The sequence below is a fragment of the Vigna angularis genome, chromosome 4 (assembly GCF_016808095.1).
Source record: "Vigna angularis cultivar LongXiaoDou No.4 chromosome 4, ASM1680809v1, whole genome shotgun sequence".
Lineage (NCBI taxonomy): Eukaryota > Viridiplantae > Streptophyta > Magnoliopsida > Fabales > Fabaceae > Vigna > Vigna angularis.
The window spans coordinates 35,876,308-35,900,185 of NC_068973.1; the positions used below are offsets into that span (position 1 = coordinate 35,876,308).

The 23,878-nt window shown below is 34.1% G+C and overlaps 2 protein-coding genes across 2 annotated transcripts; both read left to right on the forward strand.

The window, feature by feature from the left end:
* Nucleotides 1–6,432: 6,432 nt before the first annotated feature.
* Nucleotides 6,433–7,747, forward strand: LOC108331189 (gibberellin 3-beta-dioxygenase 1). The gene is made up of 2 exons (XM_017565835.1): nt 6,433–6,925; nt 7,039–7,747. Exons 1-2 carry the CDS (start codon nt 6,438–6,440, stop codon nt 7,589–7,591), a joined length of 1,041 nt encoding a protein of 346 aa, XP_017421324.1. The 5' UTR covers nt 6,433–6,437; the 3' UTR covers nt 7,592–7,747.
* A 2,702-nt stretch (nt 7,748–10,449) lies between these two features.
* On the forward strand, nt 10,450–11,743 carry LOC108331096 (gibberellin 3-beta-dioxygenase 1). Its single transcript, XM_017565719.2, has 2 exons — nt 10,450–10,988; nt 11,081–11,743. Exons 1-2 carry the CDS (start codon nt 10,498–10,500, stop codon nt 11,628–11,630), a joined length of 1,041 nt encoding a protein of 346 aa, XP_017421208.1. The 5' UTR covers nt 10,450–10,497; the 3' UTR covers nt 11,631–11,743.
* The last annotated feature ends 12,135 nt before the right edge of the window (nt 11,744–23,878 follow it).

A 23,878-nucleotide genomic window follows, 5' to 3' on the forward strand; every position in this document is an offset into this window, starting at 1 on the left:
CCTTCCCATTTTCATCCACTGCCGCACCTCACTCCCACTCTTCACGTTTCATTTTCTTAATTCTCTCTTTCCATCTTCTTTCTCTCTTCCTTTTACTTTTTAACTTTTTCTTCAAACCCTAATCTTTTCACCTTTTCACTCCACGGCAGCACCACACCCCACTCCCACATTTCATTTTCTTAATTCTCTCTTCCCCTCTTCCTTTTCTCCTCCTCTTCGTTTCTTAGTACGCTTCTCTTCATGCTTCTTTTGGTCTCATCAACACTTCAAAATCGAGGTATGTGCTGCTAAGTTGTGTGCGAAAGAGAGAAAGCATTGGAGACCTCAAGAGGAATGGGTCTTCAACGGATACCAAGATCTGTTGAAGGTATTAGGGTTTTCTACAGATGATGATATGAAATGAAAGGCTGGTCATGAAGAGGATTGGTGAGAAATTGTTTGGGTATACGATTATGAAATGATATGCAATAAATATATACCACAACCAGCTTTCGCCTTTAAAATGTATTGTTGGAGAGATTTGTTAAGAGCAAACATGAATTCAGGAAGCAAAACTGCATGCATGGGTATTATTGACAACACAAAGAACGCTTCCAAGTCATCTATGATTCCTATAATTTCAAGAGCGAAAGGAGCAAAGCGTTCTTTATCCAATGAGACGTGGAAACACTTTATTCTCTTCTCTAACTACATTCTTGCTGTTCCGTGGATCTAGTTTATGCTTCAAACAAAACTAGGTTTAAAAATTGCATAGGCATTCATCATTAAATCATGAATAAATCAACAGAGTAAATGATTTCCCACTGTAGTTTAATCAATCACATATATTAAATTTATTGAATTTTATAATAATTACTTTAGAGTTACACTTGACACAATTAGTCTAAAAATCTTGAAAACTAGCCTCAAGAAAGATAACGAGTGTTTGTGCTTGGGGAGAGAAGTTTGAAGGACGGATATCAACATCCATTTCTTCTTCGACGAATGTTGATATCCGTGCACGGATATTGACGTCCGTATATTCATTCGTTTATATATTGTTGAAGGGCAAAAGAGGAATTGGGAGGTGCAGGAAGCAGTGTGTGGTGGTGGAGGGAGTAACTCTCTAAAATTAACCCTGTGTTTGTTTCAACCAATAGAAAGCCCAAATGCTCATTTGCATCACTAAAACTTTGATGAAAATAGGTCTTTTGCTTCCTGTATTCCCACAATTACTAATTACACCTCCACAAATTTTTAAAATGACTATTTTATCTTTTATAATGGTGATTTTTGTTTTGAAAATCTTTTGGGACAAACTATTTGAAATTTTGAAAATATGATTTCCAGAACAATTTCTGAAATAGGATTTTCAGAATAAAGTTTTCAAAACAAGTTATTTCAAAAGCTTATTCTATTATTTTTTCTTTTCTCTGGTAGAACACTGTAATTGCGGATACAACGGAGAAGAAAGTAAACACAATGATGGCAGTGAGTGTAGTTACGGCGGCAACATGGTGCAACGAGAGAAGGTTTTTCAATCCTTTTGCTGTTAATATAAGGGTACATATAGTAATCATGGGAGTGCAGAAGCAAATGCCAGAAAGTAAATAAGGAGATGTTGTTGGTTTTGGGGCCCCTGGATCTGCTCAAAGGAAGAAGCAAGAATATATATATATATATATATATATATATATATATATATATATATATATATATATATATATATAAATATGGCAAGTGTTTTACAAATCTCTCCAACAACACCAATATAATAAAATTTTAGTTTTTTAAAAATAATTAGAATATATTGTTAATATAATTTTTTTAGAAAATTTTATAATGATTATTTATGTTTTTAATTTATATTTTTAAATAATTTTCTGCATTAAATTATTTTACAAAAATTATAATTTTTTTTTCAATTAATTTAATAATTAAATAAAAATTATTATATTTTTTCATTCTATCCAGAATAAAAGATATATAGTGGGTGCACGCTAAATTAAGCGTTACATTGTTGGCCAATAAATTAAATTATTTCATTTTAAAGCGAGTCTCAATTTTTCATACATAATTATAAATCGCATCTAATTTCTTTCCTGTGTACATTCACATGAAACCATAATATAATAAAACCAATGATATAATAATAATTAGGAACTTAGAGATACTTGACATGATATTTAAAAAATAAAAATAAAAGTATAAATAAGCGTAAGAAGTTCACATTAAAAAAATAATTTTAAAATATAAGTTTATGTTGGTAAACAACATTCTTAAGTCAACGTATCTTTAAACTTTTAACAGTTGTGTATACTGAAAAATATTGAAGGAGGGGGTTATACAATTCAAAAGTCTCCATAATTTGTTTTTTATGAGAATGTTAGTAAAATCAAATAGAATTATTATGAGAGACATTCCTTTTTCTAGATTTTTTTTTTCTTAAATATGTATTTTTTTAAAGTATAATAATCTACTTATAATTAAGTTTTATGAAAATGAATTTTATCACTCTAAATAGTAAAAAAGAAAAGAAACAAAAAATTCCATTCTCACCCTTTCTGAATTAGCACACTAATAATAGAAAAATAATTATTTAATGGTTGGTGGTGGACACAGCTAGTGTTGACGATGATAAAGAGTGAAAAATGAATAATTTGGTTTTGTTAATCATGTAACACATGAGTCACACCAGTTCCACTTATTTTTCATCATTCAACAATTTTGGCTTTTGAGAGCTGCATGCCAAAAAATCTGTCTTAATCTTCTCCACTTGGAATCAACAGATCTGAATGGAAGTTTAACTTTCATATTAAATAAAAATAATAATATCAAATAAAATATTCACAAATTAACTATTTTAAGATTTTTAATTCAATATGTTATGGATGCCTTATTTGAAGTATATGACAAAATAGATCACTTTGGATGAATCCGTTCATCAAAATTTGACAGGTCAGATTAATTTTTTAAATTTAATACTACATTTTAATTTAACTTATCTGTCAAATTGAGATGTCAATATGAGACAATTCATTTCTTTAATGAAAATAAAATAAAATGTAATTTTAAATGTCGATTTTTGTATATTATATTATTTAAAAGAGGTGGATATAATAATGTTATAATTTAAGTTATTCATATTTATGAGTACAATTTTAACCATTAATCATAATATAATAATTTAATATGTAATAATTATGGAATTTGTTTGATTTAAAACATTAATTAATTAAAACTAGTGCTGTCAAAATGCGTTGGAACCCGCGAGCTAACCCGGTCATCACGGGTTTGAACTAGGTTGGGTTTGAAAAAATGTATTTTTTCAATGCGCACTAGTTTTCAACTCGGCTCACTTGGAACTCAGCTTACCGGATTCAACCCATTGGTTCACCAACTCACCTAATTTAATTTAATTATTTATTATTTTTTGTTTTAATATTAATAGTTAGTATTTTTTTTTTAATTTTGTAGATGGTGATAAAGAAGATGCTTCAAGAGAGAAAATTATTATAGATTTATCTATTCAAGACTCTAATATTATAAATGGACGTGATACAAAAATTATCAATATTAAAAACTTATTTGTTCGTCTTTTGTATTTTTTATTCATTTTGAATTGCCTTTGGAGTTTAACATCATTTTAGTGTGACGTTTATTTAGATTTAAATTAAAAAATTATAATTTTTTTATTTTAAAAAACACTTATAATTAAATGAGATAGTGAACCAACCCGTTTAATCCATCAACTCGTGATGGGTCGGACCGGATTCAAAATTCAAAATTTTTTTAACTTGCTAATAAGTGAGCCGGGTTGAGTTAGTTCACTAAGTGACCAACCCGTGATGAGCCAGACCGGGTTGAACCGGGTTACCCGACATATCTAACTGAAACTGAACAAATATTTATAATGCACGTTTAACATTTATATATAATTCTTTTCTAAAAAATATAAAAAAAAAAGTGATAAACCACCCTATTAGTTTATCCGTTCATCTTTTAACAAGACGAATTAAAATTTCTAATTCATTTTCTTGTAACAAGGTACTCCAACTTAATTTATTTTTATAAATAAGATGATGAAATCAAAATAAGTTGGACTACATTTTTGACTGATTTAATTTAAGTTTCTAGACTTTGTCATTTTCTATAATAATTTTTTGAAAAATTAAATGGAGTTGTTATAGGTAGTCTAATCTAATTTTTGACTCGGTCTATTATAAGTTAGTCACTTAAGTTAATTCCATCAGTTAATGGATTAAACATTTTAGTTCATTAATTACAATTTTGTTTCTTTAATTTAAAAAAAATTATAATTTTTTTAATTAAAATCTAAATAAAATTCAATCCAAATACAATTTAAAATCATATTAAAACCTAAATAAAGTCCAAAATCATAAAAATGTAATACAATTTAAATACATTTAAAAATAAAAAACATTTAAATTTTTTATTTTTTAATATAATTTAATATTTTAAATTGATGAATAAATTAATCAACCAATCTAAATTACCACAAATTCAACTAAAACAAACTAAATTCTTAATAAATTAGGTTACTTTTAATTCGTACCAAAATTTGTAATTTCCAATTCAATTCAAATTTATAGAATTTTGACCCGTGAATTTTAACATCTTTATCCAACCATATCTCATAAATAATAACACCGCAGACAGAAAAACAGATAAACAAAATAAATGTTCCTCGGCAATGTAATATTAATTAGTTTTGAACTGTAACCTGATGTAGTTAATTAATGTAATGTCTCGGAATCACTCTTTTCATTTATTGATTTGAAGCAAAGGAATCAATAGCACACTTCTTAATGTGTTGTCAGCCTTAAATAATATTAATTAAGTTCAGAGAATTAGCCACTTGAATAACATGCAATCTTTCTCTTCACCAATAACATCTCTCATCTCCTGCAACAAATATACTTACTAGACAAAACACGTTACTTTCACCCTCGTTTGAATGATAAGACAACAATATACAAAGGAAACAACATGCAATAGAAGATTCTACACAATAGAGGCTATACTGTTTGCATTATTTATTCAACAGCTATATATGCTTGATGTTGTAAATATATATACTTTATTTTTTTTTTCATTTTTTCCCTTTAATCTTACTTAATTATTAAAAATTTAAGTCTTAATCTAAATCTTATATTAAATAGAAACAAGTAAATAGAATTCTATATAAAAATAAATTATCTATTAATTCATTGTTTCAAAAATTTAGACAAAAAGTAATATTAATTTTTTATGTGATTGAATCAGATTTTAGCAAACTTTCTTAATACTTCCAATAGTGATATGGGATAGTTCGTTTTTGGTAACCGGCTAATTAATTAATTTATAATTAAAATTTAGCCAAAGCATGTACTTAATTTTTTAATCACCAATTTTCTGCGTTATTTTTTTACACAATCATGCACACGCTGTAGTAATTAACTTATCGGTAATTATAAGAATCTGACGCAAGTAAAACTAATACAAGAGATAAGCATTGATGGGTCCACTTATTTATTTTGTTTCCCAAGAGCAAGAAACAGACGCAAGCGACCATTTTCTGAAGTTCTTGAAAACCAAAGTATCTGATATAACAGAAAATAAAAATACTTTTAAGTTGAAAATACTAAATTTTTTTATTGAAGTAATTAAGAAGTTATCAATGAAACTTATTTCTTTTTATCCGTTCACTCATATTTAAAAGGATAAACTGGAAAATCAATGGCTTTTCGTTCTGTAAATTGCAGAGGACAACCCAGACATTGGCTTTCCGTTTTATAATGTTTAAGACTTTGGGATGCTAAAATCTCTCCCAATACTTTGTTCCTTCCTTTGTCATTTTCATAAATATTTTCCCAAATACCAAAACACCTACCCACCACCTCTTACACCTGAACCATCTTAACCCAAATTTCTTAAATATATATAAAATTATATTTACACATCCTAATTTAACCTTAGAAAATTATTTTTTACTTTGTGTAAAAACTAAAAAAATAACATTATAAAATTAAATTTCAACTAAAATAAATTTTTATAACTTTTATTATATATATATATATATATATATATATATATATATATATTGAGATAATATATTTAAGTTTACTAAGTTGCAAAACCGAATAAGGTAAAATTTATCTTGATAAAAATACTATAATTTGAATTTACCTTTTAAATTTGAATCCGAATTTGTCTTTTGCTTTGTAATAGAAAAATTATTATTTGATATACATTAATTTTTTACATTAATTTTACATTACTTTTTTTAAAATATAAAAATTTATACTTTTATAAGCCTTTTATTCGTGTAAAATGAATGTAACAGTGTCATGTTCGTCTTTGTAATAACAAGAGCCAAACTTGTCCCAACCGCCAACTTTGTGTGCCTATATATATCTATGTATCTTTCTACATCTCTGCATATGAGCTTAACGAAAATGAGTACTCTGAATGAAGCATACGAAGCACACCCTCTTACCCTTGATAATATCATCCCATTAGACTTTTCTTCTTCCTCGAGTTTACCCGATTCCCACACATGGTCTCAACCCATTGACGATGATGATGGTGATTTCTCATCGAACGATCCTGCATCATCATCCATTCCCATCATAGACCTGATGGATCCCAATGCCAAGAAACTCATAGCCCTTGCATGTGAGAACTGGGGTGCCTTCCATTTGAAGAATCATGGCATACCCTTAGATGTTTCTCAAGGGGCTGAACAACAACTCCATCGCCTCTTCTCTCTGCCAACTGAGCAAAAGATGAAGGCTCTCAGATCCCCCACTGGTGCCACTGGATATGGCGTCGCAAGGATTTCACCTTTCTTCTCCAAGTCCATGTGGAACGAAGGTTTCACCATCATCGGTTCTCCCTCTCACGATGCAAAAAAGTTATGGCCTGATGATTATCAACAATTCTGGTAAGTTCAACCATGCAACGTTAAACTATGTTATGTTTTTCAAACGCACATGTTGTATGTTGATTACAAACAAACACTGATATACATATATATATATATATGATACTGTGCAGTGAGACGATGGAGAAGTATGAGAAGCAAATGAGGAGAATAGCAGATAGACTGGCAGAAATGATGATGGAGGTGTTGGAGATTTCGGAGAAAAAAAGGAAGTGGGTTGGTGCAAGCGACGTGAGTGCAGCTCTGCAGTTGAATTTCTACCCAACTTGTCCCGAACCGAACCGGGCCATGGGTTTGGCTCCTCACACTGACACTTCCATCTTCACAATTCTTAAAGCTAAATCGAGTGGTCTTCAAATCTTGAAGGAAGGAAAGTGGATCCCTGTGCACCCTCACCCCAACACTCTGATCGTTCACACAGGCGATTTTCTGCGCATCATGTCCAATGCACGCTTCTGCAGCCCAACTCATCGCGTAGTGCCGAATGAGAACGACGAACGTTACTCCATTGCTTATTTCTATTCTCCACCCACAGATTACGTGGTGTCTCCGTCGGTGACCGGGGATCTTAACTCCGTTGCTCGTTTTCGTGATGTCACTGTGAAGGAGTTTATTGGGATCAAGGCTCAGAAATTTGGAGAGTCCCTCTCTTTCATTAGCACTTGAAACGTATTTCATAGTTTATCTTTATTACCTGCATCTTCTGGCTTTTTAGTAAGACTAATAAGTTTGGTAATATCAACATCGGTTGTCATCACTTCCTGTGGAATTCCAAAATAAATACAAATTGTTGGAATGGTTGACTAATTAGCTTATGTTTAATTTTAATAATATGGAACGTTGGTAATTAAGATCCTGCACAGTGAAGAATACTCATGTATTTGTTATTACTTCTCAGCATGGTTGTTTTTGTTTTCTTCAAAAAATCATTTTTATTTATGAAAAAAATACAAAAAACTAATATAAGTATTAAAAACTTTATTAAGTTATGTTTCTCATGGAACTAATATAGAGGTACCTTCACAGATGAAGATGAGTTTGAGTTCCTATCAGATCAGGACAATGGAACAGGAACAACTCAAAGAACCACTAAAACTATCAATGAAAGATTGTGATGCTTAGAAATTATAAGTTTTTTTATTGACTGTAAAATGAGATTCGTGGTAGAAATTATTTGCTTTGATTGGTAGAAAGTTAAAAGTTAGCATACATATGGAATTAGTAATGACAAATAATTTAGATATTATCCATCCTCGTTTATGTTTTAGACAGATAATTTCTATATTTTTGATTGGATATGGATATAAATATGAATAATATTTGATTAATTTTTTCAATTATGTATGATAATGATAAATATATGTATATATTTATTTGTCTTTTCTTCATTCTAATATTTAACTTGTTTTGTTTAAATTAATATATATATATATATTATCTTAGTATTTAGTTTTATTATTTTCTTTTTTCTTTCATTATATATTTTTTCTATCTCTTTTAATTGTTTGATTTATTCTTTATTAATGAATTTTACTTGTATCTTAAAAATACTTTAAAAGTTCAAAAAAATAAAAATGTATGTTAAATTTTAATTATTATTAGTTTACATTTTTTTGTGTAATTTCATTTATATCAGTGTTTTAAATTTTTATTATAGTTTTTTTAATTTTATTAATCTCATTTCATTAATATTTGTAAAATTAATAAATATTTTAGTTATTATGAAATTTTATTTCATATTATAATTTAAAATGTATAAAATTATAATTTATTTCTAAACATTTAGTATTAAAAAACATAATAGGTCTTTTTAATTAATTGATAATAAAATAGTAAAAATATAATACCTGACTGCACAGATAAAAGTATATCAAATAGGTAGAGATAAGGATATGATAAAAATGTTATACTTTTTTTTAATCATAGTCATTAACTTATTATTAATTATAATACTCTTACTCATGTAAAATTAATTAATGCAATAGATAAACATTGATGGTCCACTTATTTATTTAGTTTCTCGAGAGGCAAGAAACAGACGGGATGGACCGTTCTATACAATTTTTTAAGTTGTTGAAAACAAAATATATGATATAACAAGAAAATAAAAATAATTTTTACGTTTTTTCAAGTAAGAAGTCATCCATGAACTTATTTCTTTTTATTCTTTGACTCATTCAAAAGGATAAACTTTGAAAATCATAACTTTTCGTTCTGTAAACTGCAGAGGAAAAGCCCAGACATTGGCTCTTCCTTTTTATAATATTTAAGACTTTGGGATGCTAAAATTTGTCATTTTCTTTCATTTTTTCCCAAATACCAGAACACCTCCCAAGAAATCCAATACCCGCCCCTTTTATACCTTAACCATTTTAACCTAATCATTCTATTTTAATACATAAAATAATATTAACACATTCTATTTTAATCTCAAAGTTAATTTACAAAAAATAAAATTTAACTCTACCTATAGATAATTTAGTTTTGTTCGATACGATAATACATTTTTTCACAAGACATCGAGTATAAAAACTGAAGAGATTAGAATCTACTTCATGATTACAATAGTTATATGTTTAAACTTAAAGTTTGTTTCTACTTTATATACTATATTTTAACTTTTATCTACATAGAATTTCTTCTAAAATGTTTTGATACTTTTTCATCATTAAGCCATATAGGTCACGAGTTTATCAAGGAGAAGTGTTAGATCTTAAAAAAAAATATAAAAAGTGTCATAATAGATGTATAAATTTTGTTTAGAGTGTGAAATACATAAAATATATACTAAAACTAAAAATATACTAATTTATACACATAAAAAAGAATTGGGAAGCCAAAGCTCTTTTATAACTCTTCTATGCTCATCATTGTTTACGAGAGAATTCATTAGAAAGATCTAATATTGATTAGATTTAAATTCAACTCAACTCATATAACGTTATTTTTAGGGTTAAATATGTTTTTAGTCGTCGTTTTTTATTTTCGTCCCTCTTTTAAAATAAGATACAATTTGGTCCTTATTTTTTTTAAAACTTTGGTTTTAGTCCTCGAAACTTTGGTTTTAGTCCTCATTTTGTTGACTAAATGAGGACCAAATTTTTAACGGTGTTAGTTTTCGAGGACTAAAACAAACGTTTCGAAAAGAATGAGGACCAAATTGTACCTTATTTTGAAAGAGGGACGAAAACCAGAAACGACCAATAGTTTAGGGACTAAAAACATATTTAACTCTTATTTTTAACTCAAAATATTAAGACAACGAGTGTATAAGTTATCAAATATTTAATTTTATCATTTTTACTTTATATAAAATTTAGAATTAAATTTGCAATTCCAAAGAATAATAGTTTTAATGACTTAATCACTTAAAACTCTAACATATTATTAATGCAAAATTTATTTAAAAGAATATTTGTGAATTAAAATTTGAAATCTGAATCCAAATCTTTCTTTTGTTTTGTAGTAACCAGAGCCAAACTTGTCTAGATCGGGCACTTTGTGTGCCTTTATATATATATATATATCCTTCTACATCTCTACTATCTGATCTGATTTGGAGTTTGAGCTCAATGAAAATGAGTACTCTGAATGAAGCATACCAAGAACACCCTCTTACCCTTGGTGATATCATCCCCATAGACTTTTCTTCTTCCTTTAGTTTACCCGATTCCCACACATGGTCTCAACCCATTGATGATGATGATGGTTTCTCATTGAAAGATGCTGGATCATCACCCATGCCCACCATAGACCTCATGGATCCCAATGCCAAGAAACTCATAACCCTTGCATGTGAGAAATGGGGTGGCTTCCATTTGAAGAATCACGGAATACCCTTTGCTGTCATTCAAGGTGCTGAAGATGAACTCCAACGCCTCTTCTCTCTCCCACCTCCACAAAAAATGAAGGCTCTCAGATCCCCCGGTGGTGCCACTGGATATGGCATCCCAAGGATTTCACCTTTCTTCTCCAAGTTCATGTGGCACGAAGGATTCACCATCATCGGTTCTCCCTCTCACGATGTAAAAAAGTTATGGCCCAATGATTATCAACAATTTTGGTAAGTTCAACCTCAAACAAACACCTTTTAGCTATCTTATGTTTTTCAAACACACATGTTGCATGTTACAAACAAACACTGATACTGTGCAGTGACAAAATGGAGAACTATCAGAAGGAAATGAATACTTTAGCGGAGAGTCTGACAGAAATGGTGTTCGACGTGTTGGAGATTTCTGAGGAAAAAAGGAAGTGGATGGGTGCAAGCGACCTGCGCATGGCTCTGCAGTTGAATTTCTACCCAAGCTGTCCCGAACCGAGCCGAGCCATGGGTTTGGCTCCTCACACTGACACTTCTATCTTCACAATTGTTCATGTTAAAGAAAGTGGTCTTCAACTCATGAAGGAAGGAAAGTGGATCAATGTGCAGCCTCCGCCCGACACTCTCCTTGTTCACGCCGGCGATTTTCTGCACATGATGTCCAATGGACGCTTCTGCAGCCCACTTCATCGCGTTGTGCCGACTGTGAGCAAGAAACGTTGCTCCATTGCTTATTTCTACTCTCCACCCACAGATTATGTGGTGTCTCCATCGGTGACCGGAGATCTTGATGCTGCTCGTTTTCGTGATGTGACTGTGATGGAGTATATTGGGATCAAGGCTGAGAAATTTGGAGAGTCTCTCTCTGTCATTAGCATTTGAAATGTGTTTCTTTAATTTATCTTTGTCTACCTGCATGTTGTAGCTCTTCAGTTACACTAATAAGTTTGGTATTAGCAAAATAAATGAAAGTTGTTCCAATGCTTGACTGCTTAGCTTATGTTTGATTTAATAATAAACAACACTGATAGGATTTAAGAAAAATTATAACAGTGAAGAATACTATATTCTCAACATTGTTGTTTTTGTTTTCTTAATATTTATGAAAAAAATACAAAAACTTAGATGACAACTAGAACCATTCAAAACGTTATTAAGAGAATATAGTCTCGTGTTTGATTCAAATGGGCTACAAAATTCGGAATGAAACAGATAAGTTATAGATCCTCCTGGATCTAGTATTGATGTTGCTTCACAGATGAATGAGTTTTAGTTCCTATTAATTAACTATATTTTTAGTTCTTAAAATTTAACATACACAAATTTTTAAAAAAATATATTTTGACATAATTTTTTTTAACAATATTTTTAATACAATACAAGTATTATTTTTTATTGCTTTATTATTTATTTATTATTTATGCTAACATATTTTAAACTTAATAAAAAAATAACACATTTACTGTATCAAATATTTTTAAAAAAACTTATATTATTATTTCTTTAAAAATTAATAAATAGAAATTTTATAATCCAACTATATTACAATTTTTTAATGTGTCAAATAGTATTTTATACTTATATTAAGTTATTTACAGCCTATACAAAAAAGAAAAAATAACATTATTATTAGATTAAAAACACTATATTTATTTTTTTAAAATAGAAAAAAGGTATTATATATAGGTTAATTAATTTCATTCTTAAGAGGATGTGTTTTAAGTGCATTTATTATCTTTATTTCTAATATTAATGATTATTTAATCAAATATTTATTATTAAACTAAAAATTATAATTTTTATCAGTAAAAGATTAATCTTGTAATAATAATAATTTAAGTAATATGTAATATTTATTTATGACTTGTTTCACCCAATTAATACTTTTATACAAATAATATCATCTATCATAATCAGAAACAGTTTTAATTATTCTTTTTATTCATCAACTAACTTTATTTTTACTAATATTATTACATATATTTAAACATTTTCAACGGCTTATTCTTAAAAAAAAGAATAAAAAAAATAGAAAAAAGGTATTATATATAGGTTAATTAATTTCATTTTTAAGAGGATGTGTTTTAAGTGCATTTATTATCTTTATTTCTAATATTAATGATTATTTAATCAAATATTTATTATTAAACTAAAAATTATAATTTTTATCAGTAAAAGATTAATCTTGTAATAATAATAATTTAAGTAATATGTAATATTTATTTATGACTTGTTTCACCCAATTAATACTATTATACAAATAATATCATCTATCATAATCAGAAACAGTTTGAATTATTCTTTTTATTCATCAACTAACTTTATTTTTACTAATATTATTACATATATTTAAATATTTTCAACGGCTAATTGTTAAAAAAAAGAATAAAAAATGAAGGGAAACGTTGGAACTTAAACATATTTAAAATAATTTGCGTTTTTTTTAGAAAAATATTATATATATACAAATTTTCATTCAATGTTTTTTTTTTCTTAGATAAGTTGTCTCTAAATAACCAATTCATCAAAGACAATAAATATTGATCATCATCACCTTAACTAATATTAGAAGTTGAGACTTTTGAATATCAATATGAAATGAACTTAATTTATAATACGAGGGTAAGGTTAGTTAATTATATATATTATATTATAATATAGTGAGGTCGGAGTTGGAGTTACGGAGAGCATGTAAAACACTTTGAAATTGATATGAGATGAAAACTTGGAACATTCATGCATATTGTAATGCAAGACTGAGTCATTATCTGTAATAAAAATTCTGGTATTGTTATAGTTCTTCAAAGACGTGTATAAAGATTTGAAGAAGAAAAACATTTACTGGTTAAGAAGACTTTTGACTACCAAAACATGTGAAAAGAAAGGAGATTCGTAGACGAAAAACCTACAATAACACTATCCCAATTTCAAACCCCTTCATCATACTTTTTTCTGAGAGTTTCATCACTGAAAACACAGTGTTACTACCGAGGGTGAGGGACCGAGAAGATTTGGACCTAACCGATCGGATGTTCCAAACCTGGCATGTCCGATCGGAGTTCGTAGACACAACGTAGTCGATCGGGTAGTTGTGTAAAATTGCGGGTTGGAGACAACAGTTGAATGCTCATGAATGTGTGATTAATGAGGTAATGATCATTGTCGAGTATTTAAGGTACGCATTGAAAGCCATTAAAAGGTAAATTAATGGGGAATATTCCCTGAAATTATATAAATACTAGTCAAAGGAGAAGGTAAACTCTCTGTTCTTTTGATAATTATAGACTTGCGAGAGCCCATTCTGACTTGATCGTCAGAGTGTTTGCTGCAGGTCAACCCATTCACACTGATATCGAGCACAGAGGAGGCAAGAGAAGGAAGACCGAGCGGAGGAGGAGGAGTGTTTCCGAGCGGAGGAGGATGAGTGTTTCCGAGTGGAGGTAGCAGGAGTTTTCCCCGGTCCCATTCAGCAGAAACATTTTGGCGCCCACCGTGGGGCCCGAACCCACGACCACAAGGTTAAGAGCCTTTCGTTTCCCCTTCTTCTTCGGGAGGGACTTGGAAGGAGGAGCGGGATCGGCCACAGTCTCGACCAGAGGCGGAGGGATGGAAACCTGTGGCACTCGACGAGGAGTCACAGGTTTAGCAACAACGTAGGGGGCTTGGGATGAACTTGATAGTGGCATATTTTGCTATGAATTCAGTATTGAATTAGAGAGAATATCAACTCTTTCTCATCCTTTTTACCTTGTAAATCCTTGTTTTCATTTAGTTTAAGAAGTGGTTTCATCTTAAGCTTTAATTAGATAAATTGATCATTAACCCCTTTATTTATACAAGTTAATTAGTTGGAAGAAGTCTCTGCATCAAATGAAGAGTGCTGGAACCAGAGAAAACAAGAAAACAGCAAAAACAGCAAAAATATGAAGAACCAGAATCTGGAAAAAAGTTAGCTGGAGCGCCCTTTTTCCATGGGCGCTGGAGCGGGCTCTGCACCAGGACTGGAGCTAGCTGGAGCGCCCCCTACAAAAGGGCGCTGGAGCGCCCCCTACAAAAGGGCGCTGGAGCGCCCTTTTTCCTGTTTTCGCGCGCTGGAGCGCGGTCTCAAGCGCGCCTGCTGCTGATTTGGCAGATTGGGTTTATTTAACCCCAAATTAGAAGAGCTTTGACATCTTTGGCATCCCAGACACAAATTCTCTCAATTGGAGCGTCCAGAGGCGAGCTAGGAGCTGTGGGAACAGCCCTTCTTCATCCTTGGGTCCTCCTCCTTCTTCCATTTCCACCATTGTTGTAAGCTCAAGCTCTCCATTCATGGAGAGCTAGTTTCATTCTTGTTGGGGATTGATGTAACCACGGATCTCTTATGTAATTACAGTTGTTTTGAATGATTATATGCCTCTTTCATTGATTGTTAGTGTTTAATTCCTCTACTTAAAGCTTGTATGAGTAATTCAACCATATCATGATTTTAGGGTTTGCTTGATATTGGGAAATATTGGGTGAATCTAGAACTGGATTAAACACCTAAAGGAAATTGTATCTAGGGATAAAACTAGGACCTTTGGTTGTCTTGAATCTCAATTCTTAAAGCGGATGAACTTGTTAGGTTTTCCAAGGGATTGGAGTTTAAGAAGTAAGTCTAGGCTCTCTCTACCAAGGGATTGGGTTTGAGTAAATTAGAAGATTGACATTGGCTAATTAATGAAGAGGAAGTGATTTTCTATACATAAGAGTGAAGTAGGTGAAATCAACCCCCAACAATATCATTCCATATCATTTCTAATCTTTCCATTTCTAAGTGTTTGCGTTATCAAAGATCACTTTTACCATTTACTTTTTATCTTTACTTTAATTGCATGAAAAGCCCAAAAACATGGAATCATTCTTTAGTCTAAATTAGTTAGATATTATACGATTGTCTAGGACACGAGTCTCTTGGGAAACGATATCCGGTCTTACCGGTTTTATTACTTGAACGATTTGGTACACTTGCCAAAGTCTCAACAAGTTTTTGGCGCCGTTGCCGGGGACCCGTGTTAAATTAGACTTTTGTGTAATTTTTAACCGATTTAGACTTTATCCTTTTGTGTATAATTTTCTATTTTGTTGTAATTTTTATCTTTATTTTTGGGCTAACTTGTGGCACGAGTTTGGTTGTTTTCTAGTGTATGCAGGGAAACATTCGTACAAGGAGGACTGTGTCATCTGAACCACTCCTTGTGGATCCTGAGATCGAGAAAACAGCTCGTAGAAACAATAGTGACACAAGGAGACAGCGAGCTCTAAGTCAACAAGCTGCCCCGCAATCTTCATTTCCTTTCAACAATCAAGTCATAGAATCGTTTGATTCTTCTTCTGTGAACGGGATGGCTGGCGCAGGACCACCTCCAAGGAGAACCATAGGGGACTCAATCACTTACATAAGCCCGAGAAATTTCTCAAGCATTGTGAGGCCCACTGTGAGTGACAAGCTGGCAGAAATGAAGCCTGCTCTACTCCAGCTCATCAGTTCAAATCAATTTTCTGGCCTAGACAATGAAGACCCCCATGCTCATTTGGTCACTTTCTATGAGCTATGTGGCACTATGGGTGTACAAGGGGAGGATGAAGAAGCATTGTACATGAGACTCTTCCCATTCTCGCTGAATGGCAAAGCAAAGGCTTGGCTCCAGTCACAGCCTAATCAAAGTCTTACAAGCTGGGAGGATGTGGAATATAAATTTCTAGCACGCTTCTTTCCACCATCAAAGAGCACAGAGGTGAAGGCTGCCATTGCTACCTTCGTACAAGGAGTAGATGAACCACTTTGTGAAGCCTGGGAAAGATTTAAATCTTTATTGAGAAAGTGTCCCAGCCATGGATTCAGTCTAGAAATGCAAGTGCAAACTTTCTGTAATGGTTTGCAACCTCATACAAAGATGATATTAGACGCATCCTTTGGTGGTTCAGTACTTTTTAAGACTGCTGATGAAGCCATTGCTGTGATAGAAAATATGGCTTCCACTGATTTGAGGAGCCAACATGGGAGAATTCCAGCACAGAGGAGAGGAGTGTATGAACTGAGTGCCCAGGATGCTTTACTTGCACAAAATAAGATTCTGGCCCAACAGATGGAACTCCTAACTCAACATATGGCCAAACTACCTCAGCAGTTGCATGCAATGCAAGCTCAACCTCAACCACATCATCAAGTAATGAGATGTGATTTCTGTGGAGATAGCCACCCCAACGGTCATTGTCAAGCTCCTAGTAGTTCCCAAAATGAAGAAGTCAACTATATGGGAAATCAAGGACGGCAAAACTTCTTCAACAATCATTTCCCCAATCCTTCAAATCAAGGGTGGAGACAAGTTCAAGAAGCTTCTAGCAGTAGAAATCTGTATCAACCTGCCCAACATTATCCACCTCAAAGTGATCGGACTTCAAAGCTAGAAGACACATTGCAGATGTTTATGCAGCAGTCCATCCAAAACCAGAAAAACACTGATGCATCCATAAAGAACCTGGAAGTGCAAGTTGGCCAATTGGCTAAGCAATTAGCAAACCAACAGGGTGGACATTTTACTGCAAATACTCAACCCAACCCGAAGGAGGAGTGTAATGTAATATTCACAAGAAGTGGGAAAGAGGTTGGAAGAAAAGAAGAAGAAGAAGAAAAGCCAGAAGAAGAAGATCAGAAAGAAAATGAAGAAGAAGAAGAGATTGTTGGAAGAGAAGAAGAAAATAAAAAAAGTGAAAAAGAGAAAAACCAAAAAGAGAAAGAGATAGCAAAACACCTTCCTTATCCTAAAATACCCTCTAAAAAAGAGAAGGAGAAACAATTGGCTCGATTCAAGCAAATTTTCAATCAGCTTGAAGTTACCATGCCCTTGACCGAAGCACTGCAACAAATTCCTGCTTATGCGAAGTACATGAAGCAAATCCTCAGCAAGAAGAAGTATTTATATGAGGAAACAATTGAAGTACAAGGAAATTGCAGTGCCATCATGCAGAAGACTCTTCCTCCAAAATTTAAAGATCCGGGGAGTTTCACTATTCCATGCACCATTGGAAACTATGATATAGGGAAAGCTCTTATTGATTTAGGGGCTAGCATCAATTTGATGCCCCTATCCATGCTTAAAAATATTGATGGTCTTGAAGTCAAGCCAACAAGAATGATGCTTCAATTGGCGGATAGATCTATCAAATGTCCATTTGGTGTAGTTGAAGATGTGATAGTCAAAATAGATGAGCTCCAATTTCCGGTGGACTTTGTAGTTATGGACATGGAGGAAGATGCAAAGATACCACTCATCCTTGGAAGACCTTTCATGAAGACAGCCAAGGTTGTCATTCATATGGAAGAGGGAATATTGAAATTAAAGGACCAAGATAGAGAGGTAACATTCAATGTCTTTGAAGCTGGGCAGCAAAATCAAGACAAAGAGACTAGTCTTAAAGCTACAGATGAACTTCTATTAGTTACTAGTCTAACAGAGCAAGCTGCCAAGTTGGTCAAGAGGAGCCTTAATTGCTTCTCTCCAAAAGTGAAGGGAGACGAAGAAGATAAGGAAGAGAAACTAGCTCACCAAAACCCTGTGATGGAAAGCGATGAGCCCAAACTTGGCAAACCAGTGAGATTCAAGAATAGGTTATGGGTCATCAAGAACATAAAGATAAATGGAGTGCTTGAGATAGAGGCTCCATATTCTAGAAGAGTGAAGTTGGTGACTAGGAAATTGCTGAGAGGATGTTGGTGTCATGACAAGAAGAAGCATTCCAACATCAAAAATCAAACCTGAGCTTAATGGTGTCAAGTTAATGACGTTAAACAAGCGCTTACTGGGAGGCAACCCAGCTTTCTAACCCTTTCTCTATGTGCGATTTTTTTATTTGAGTGTGTTTTTATTGTTTGAATTTACTTTAGAATGTTTTGATTTGATTTGGTTATTTTGGAGCATGTTAGTTTCAATTGTAGTTTTTGTGTTGTTTATGGTTAACTTGTGTAATGTTGAGTTTTATTGTGTATTGTTGTATTTTAGAATTGTTCAATCTGTTTTTATGTGTTCTAGTGTGATTGTGTATGTTCTGAATGGTTATGTTTAGTTTAGGTATGTTTAAAGTGTAAAATTTGAAGCCTTGAGTTGTAGAATTAGAAAGCTTTGGAAGTGTGCACCTAAATTGGCATTCTTGCACTCAATTTCAATCCTTATGGATTTGATCAAGTTTGTATAGTGAAAACATGTTAATCTGGGCTGAATTGAGCATCAAGAAGTGCCAAATTCCAAAAATCGTAGGTGTAGTTGTGAAATTCTGCAAATCTGCAATCTGGTATGGCGCTCCAGCGCCCTCTGCTCAGGGGCGCTCCAGCGCGCTCAGCACGAATCCAGTTTTTCTGGCATTCTGACCCATAGCTAGCTCCAGCGCCCTCTGCTTAGGGGCGCTCCAGCTAACTTTTTCCAACCAGACCAGATTTTTCAGCAACTCTATTTTTCTCTTCTGCTTCAAATTTTTCATGCTCCAGGCTGTGTTTTGTGATTTTTCTTGCATATTTAGTATGCGTTTGATCTTGTGAACTCATGATCATGTGATCTAATGATTGTTTGTTACAAATACATACTTTGTGAGCTCACATTTGCAAACTTTATTTTCAATCTTTTGTGCAGAAATGACTTCTTCATCCAACTCCAAGAGAATAAAAACAAACGCCGCCACAAAGTAGAGATGTCAACAGAGGAATATGCGACCCAAGTAGCATGGCTTGGGGACCAACCCAATTTATTGGGGGAGGTGGTGCAGAAAATGAAGGAGTCTGACAATGAGCTACAAATCATGAGTCACAGGACCTTTTATTTTGCTTTCTTTTACTTTGGTTGCTAGTTAGCTTTTGTTTTTCAATTTTAGTTAAGTTGTTTTAGTTATCTGGCTTGTTAGACTTATGCTGATTCATAATGCTTATGGTTTGATATGAAATGATGCTTGAGATGGGTCAATTTAGTTCAAATTGTATTGCTTCCTTCATGAAAAAGTCTGAGAATGCTGTATGCTTAACTGAGATCATTATTCATGGCAGTTGCTTGATGTTATTGTGGAACCTCGAGTTGACCTTGTGAGATGTTGTGCCTTAGAATTTTCTTGTGAATGCTATCATATTTGATCACAATTGAATTTGCCTGAGTTTCTCTGATTTGAACCATTTGCTTGTTAGTTGCACATGATCAAGGCCATCTTGCTCTCCTACTTCTTCCACATATTGCCAAAAGAAACCAATTCAAAACCTTTCGACCTTGATTGATAAATGACTCTTTTTGAACCTTAAAGCCCAAATGAAATTTCCCTATTTTCCTTACCTTGAGCTAAATAGAGAAATCATATGTACTACAGGAGAATGATTTAAGTTTGGGGGAGTTGTTATGAAAGGATGAATTGAGAAAAATTTGAAAGATACAAAAGTAACAAAAAGGAAGAAAGAAGAAGATAAAGAAAAAGAACTGAATGAAAGAAAGTTGGGATATAAGTTCGACATTGGTGGTAATCTAAGTGAAGCAAAAGAGAACTTTTATTCATGATTGTAATTGTTTGATCTCTTAGCTCAAGGTGCTTTGTTATCCAGAAAAACCATGTTCCTTCTTAGCCCAGCCACAATACAAGCCAATGAAAGTCCTTGTGATGTTGACTTACTTGTGAATGTGTTTAATTTGGTTGAAACAAATGGCAAAGTTGATTTGTGTGACAGTTTGATAGTAGAGTGATAGACACACATCCTTATACACCGGTGCATTAGAGTGAAACACTATCTTAAGTGAGGATTGGTTCTACATAATTCAGTAAAGCATCTTGCCATGACTGTTGATCTCTTATAAACTATGGCATTTGATTGATTGATTGTGTTGTGAGCATCATAGTGGAAAACTAACATGATACACATTTCTAGTTGTTTCAAGTTAAGCAATGTATTATGAATCCAGCTGTTATCTTTGTAAAATATGTTTTGTTTGACAGTCAGATACCTTTTGCTTGAGGACAAGCAAGGTTCTAAGTTTGGGGGAGTTGATAGTGGCATATTTTGCTATGAATTCAGTATTGAATTAGAGAGAATATCAACTCTTTCTCATCCTTTTTACCTTGTAAATCCTTGTTTTCATTTAGTTTAAGAAGTGGTTTCATCTTAAGCTTTAATTAGATAAATTGATCATTAACCCCTTTATTTATACAAGTTAATTAGTTGGAAGAAGTCTCTGCATCAAATGAAGAGTGCTGGAACCAGAGAAAACAAGAAAACAGCAAAAACAGCAAAAATATGAAGAACCAGAATCTGGAAAAAAGTTAGCTGGAGCGCCCTTTTTCCATGGGCGCTGGAGCGGGCTCTGCACCAGGACTGGAGCTAGCTGGAGCGCCCCCTACAAAAGGGCGCTGGAGCGCCCTTTTTCCTGTTTTCGCGCGCTGGAGCGCGGTCTCAAGCGCGCCTGCTGCTGATTTGGCAGATTGGGTTTATTTAACCCCAAATTAGAAGGGCTTTGACATCTTTGGCATCCCAGACACAAATTCTCTCAATTGGAGCGTCCAGAGGCGAGCTAGGAGCTGTGGGAACAGCCCTTCTTCATCCTTGGGTCCTCCTCCTTCTTCCATTTCCACCATTGTTGTAAGCTCAAGCTCTCCATTCATGGAGAGCTAGTTTCATTCTTGTTGGGGATTGATGTAACCACGGATCTCTTATGTAATTACAGTTGTTTTGAATGATTATATGCCTCTTTCATTGATTGTTAGTGTTTAATTCCTCTACTTAAAGCTTGTATGAGTAATTCAACCATATCATGATTTTAGGGTTTGCTTGATATTGGGAAATATTGGGTGAATCTAGAACTGGATTAAACACCTAAAGGAAATTGTATCTAGGGATAGAACTAGGACCTTTGGTTGTCTTGAATCTCAATTCTTAAAGCGGATGAACTTGTTAGGTTTTCCAAGGGATTGGAGTTTAAGAAGTAAGTCTAGGCTCTCTCTACCAAGGGATTGGGTTTGAGTAAATTAGAAGATTGACATTGGCTAATTAATGAAGAGGAAGTGATTTTCTATACATAAGAGTGAAGTAGGTGAAATCAACCCCCAACAATATCATTCCATATCATTTCTAATCTTTCCATTTCTAAGTGTTTGCGTTATCAAAGATCACTTTTACCATTTACTTTTTATCTTTACTTTAATTGCATGAAAAGCCCAAAAACATGGAATCATTCTTTAGTCTAAATTAGTTAGATATTATACGATTGTCTAGGACACGAGTCTCTTGGGAAACGATATCCGGTCTTACCGGTTTTATTACTTGAACGATTTGGTACACTTGCCAAAGTCTCAACAACGTAGGGGGCTTGGGATGAACTCCCGCCCGGTTTTCTCACATCGCCTCCCCGTTGAGCGAACAGGCGGGCGAAAGTGCTGTTCTTGGAAGGATCCATCTTTGATAGGTAATCTGCAAAGCGGAAGAAAATTTAGATAAGTTCCAAACGGCTGCTCAAGGAAAGGAGATAAAAAATAGCTTACCGAACACATTAGATGGAAGATTTTTGTTGCCCAAAAATTTGATCAGAACACGACAAGAGGACTTGGGGGGTAGTTGACAAAGCTGGTTTATTAAGTCCAGGTCCTCGGGAGCCATCTGGGGTTTAGGCCAGGAGAGGACTTTTCGCGGATCTCGGGTCCAGTAGAAAGGGAACTTGGCTTCTCCGGTCGGGGTGCAAAAGCTCTGGTAGTCGGTTTCCGTCGGCACGACTTTAAAGAAGTGATTCTTAAAGTCTTTATAGGAACTGTTGTAGAGGGTCAACAGGTGCTTATTCCCGACCGTCCGGAAGGAAACCCAAGGTTTGGATGGGTGAGGTTGAACGTGAAAGAAGTAAAGGAAGGCGGCAGGAGTCGGATTGAGGGCCAAACCAGAGCAGATGGCGGAGAACGCCTGCATGAAGGCCCAACCGTTCGGATGAAGCTGAGTGGGAGCCAAGTTGAGTGTTCTCAGTACACTCATCTGGAAGTCCGAGAAGGGCAGAAGGACCTTCAGATCCTTGAACATAGTGGCATAAACATAGAAGAAGTCAGTAGGGTAGTTGCCCCGACCGTGGCAGACACGCTCGGTCCTCTGACAGATGGCTAATTTGAAGTGTTTGGCGTTGGCGGCAGTCTTGACCAGACAGATGTGCTTGATTAAGTTACGAAAGGCCTGGCGATCGTAAAAAGAAGAGGGAAGTTGCCTGACTTCATGGGGCACCCAGTCGTAGCCGGGAATTGGTGGCCAAGCTCGGGGCTTCCCATCCCAAGCGCTGGTGGAGTCCACGTAGATGGCAACTTCGTCCGGAGCGTCACTGTCAACCAGGAGATTAGAGGAGTTCCCGGAGGGGGAGGCCCTAGCACTGGGACCGGAAAATACAGCCAAGGAGGGGGAGGAAGAGGATGGACTGGCATTGTCATTGTCAGCGTACCCCCTACCCTCATCGCCGGAAAAATCAGAAGACATGATTACTTGAGTGGAGAACCGAAGGAGCAGAGGAAGATTCAGAGGAAGGAGAAGATTCAGAGGAAGGAGAAGATTCAGAGGAAGGAGAGGCTGGCGACGGCGAGGAGATTAAAGTGAAAAATTAGGGTAAAAGAATGGGTATTTATACCGAGGGTAAAACTGAATCAACGGGTACATCCGAAGCGCCAAACGTCAGGAGATCTGACGGCCCAAGTGACTTGACGTTTCGACCACGAAAGGATCTGACGGATCAGGCGATCTGACGTTTCAGTTCTTCACATTTCCCGCCTAAAGGTTACATGCGGGACTTTACAGTTATCACCAAAGCAAGTGTTAAGACTTGTCGCAACAGAGAAAGATACCGGCCGAACGGAGATCACTACAGCCGAACGAAGATCACTAAACCCTACGCAAAAGTATTTTTTGCTAGGGCTTGGGGGACTTGTGTTACTACCGAGGGTGACAACCGACCGAGAAGATTTGGACCTAACCGATCGGATGTTCCAAACCTGGCATGTCCGATCGGAGTTCGTAGACACAACGTAGCCGATCGGGTAGTTGTGTAAAATTGCGGGCTGGAGACAGCAGTTGAATGCTCATGAATGTGTGATTAATGAGGTAACGGTCATTGTCGAGTATTTAA

Coding starts and splice junctions, on each gene's coding strand:
- LOC108331189 (XM_017565835.1), top strand. CDS start 6,438: ATGAGTACTCTGAATGAAGCATACGAAGCACACCCTCTTACCCTTGAT. Junction 6,926..7,038: donor GATGATTATCAACAATTCTG/GTAAGTTCAACC, acceptor GATACTGTGCAG/TGAGACGATGGAGAAGTATG.
- LOC108331096 (XM_017565719.2), top strand. CDS start 10,498: ATGAAAATGAGTACTCTGAATGAAGCATACCAAGAACACCCTCTTACC. Junction 10,989..11,080: donor AATGATTATCAACAATTTTG/GTAAGTTCAACC, acceptor GATACTGTGCAG/TGACAAAATGGAGAACTATC.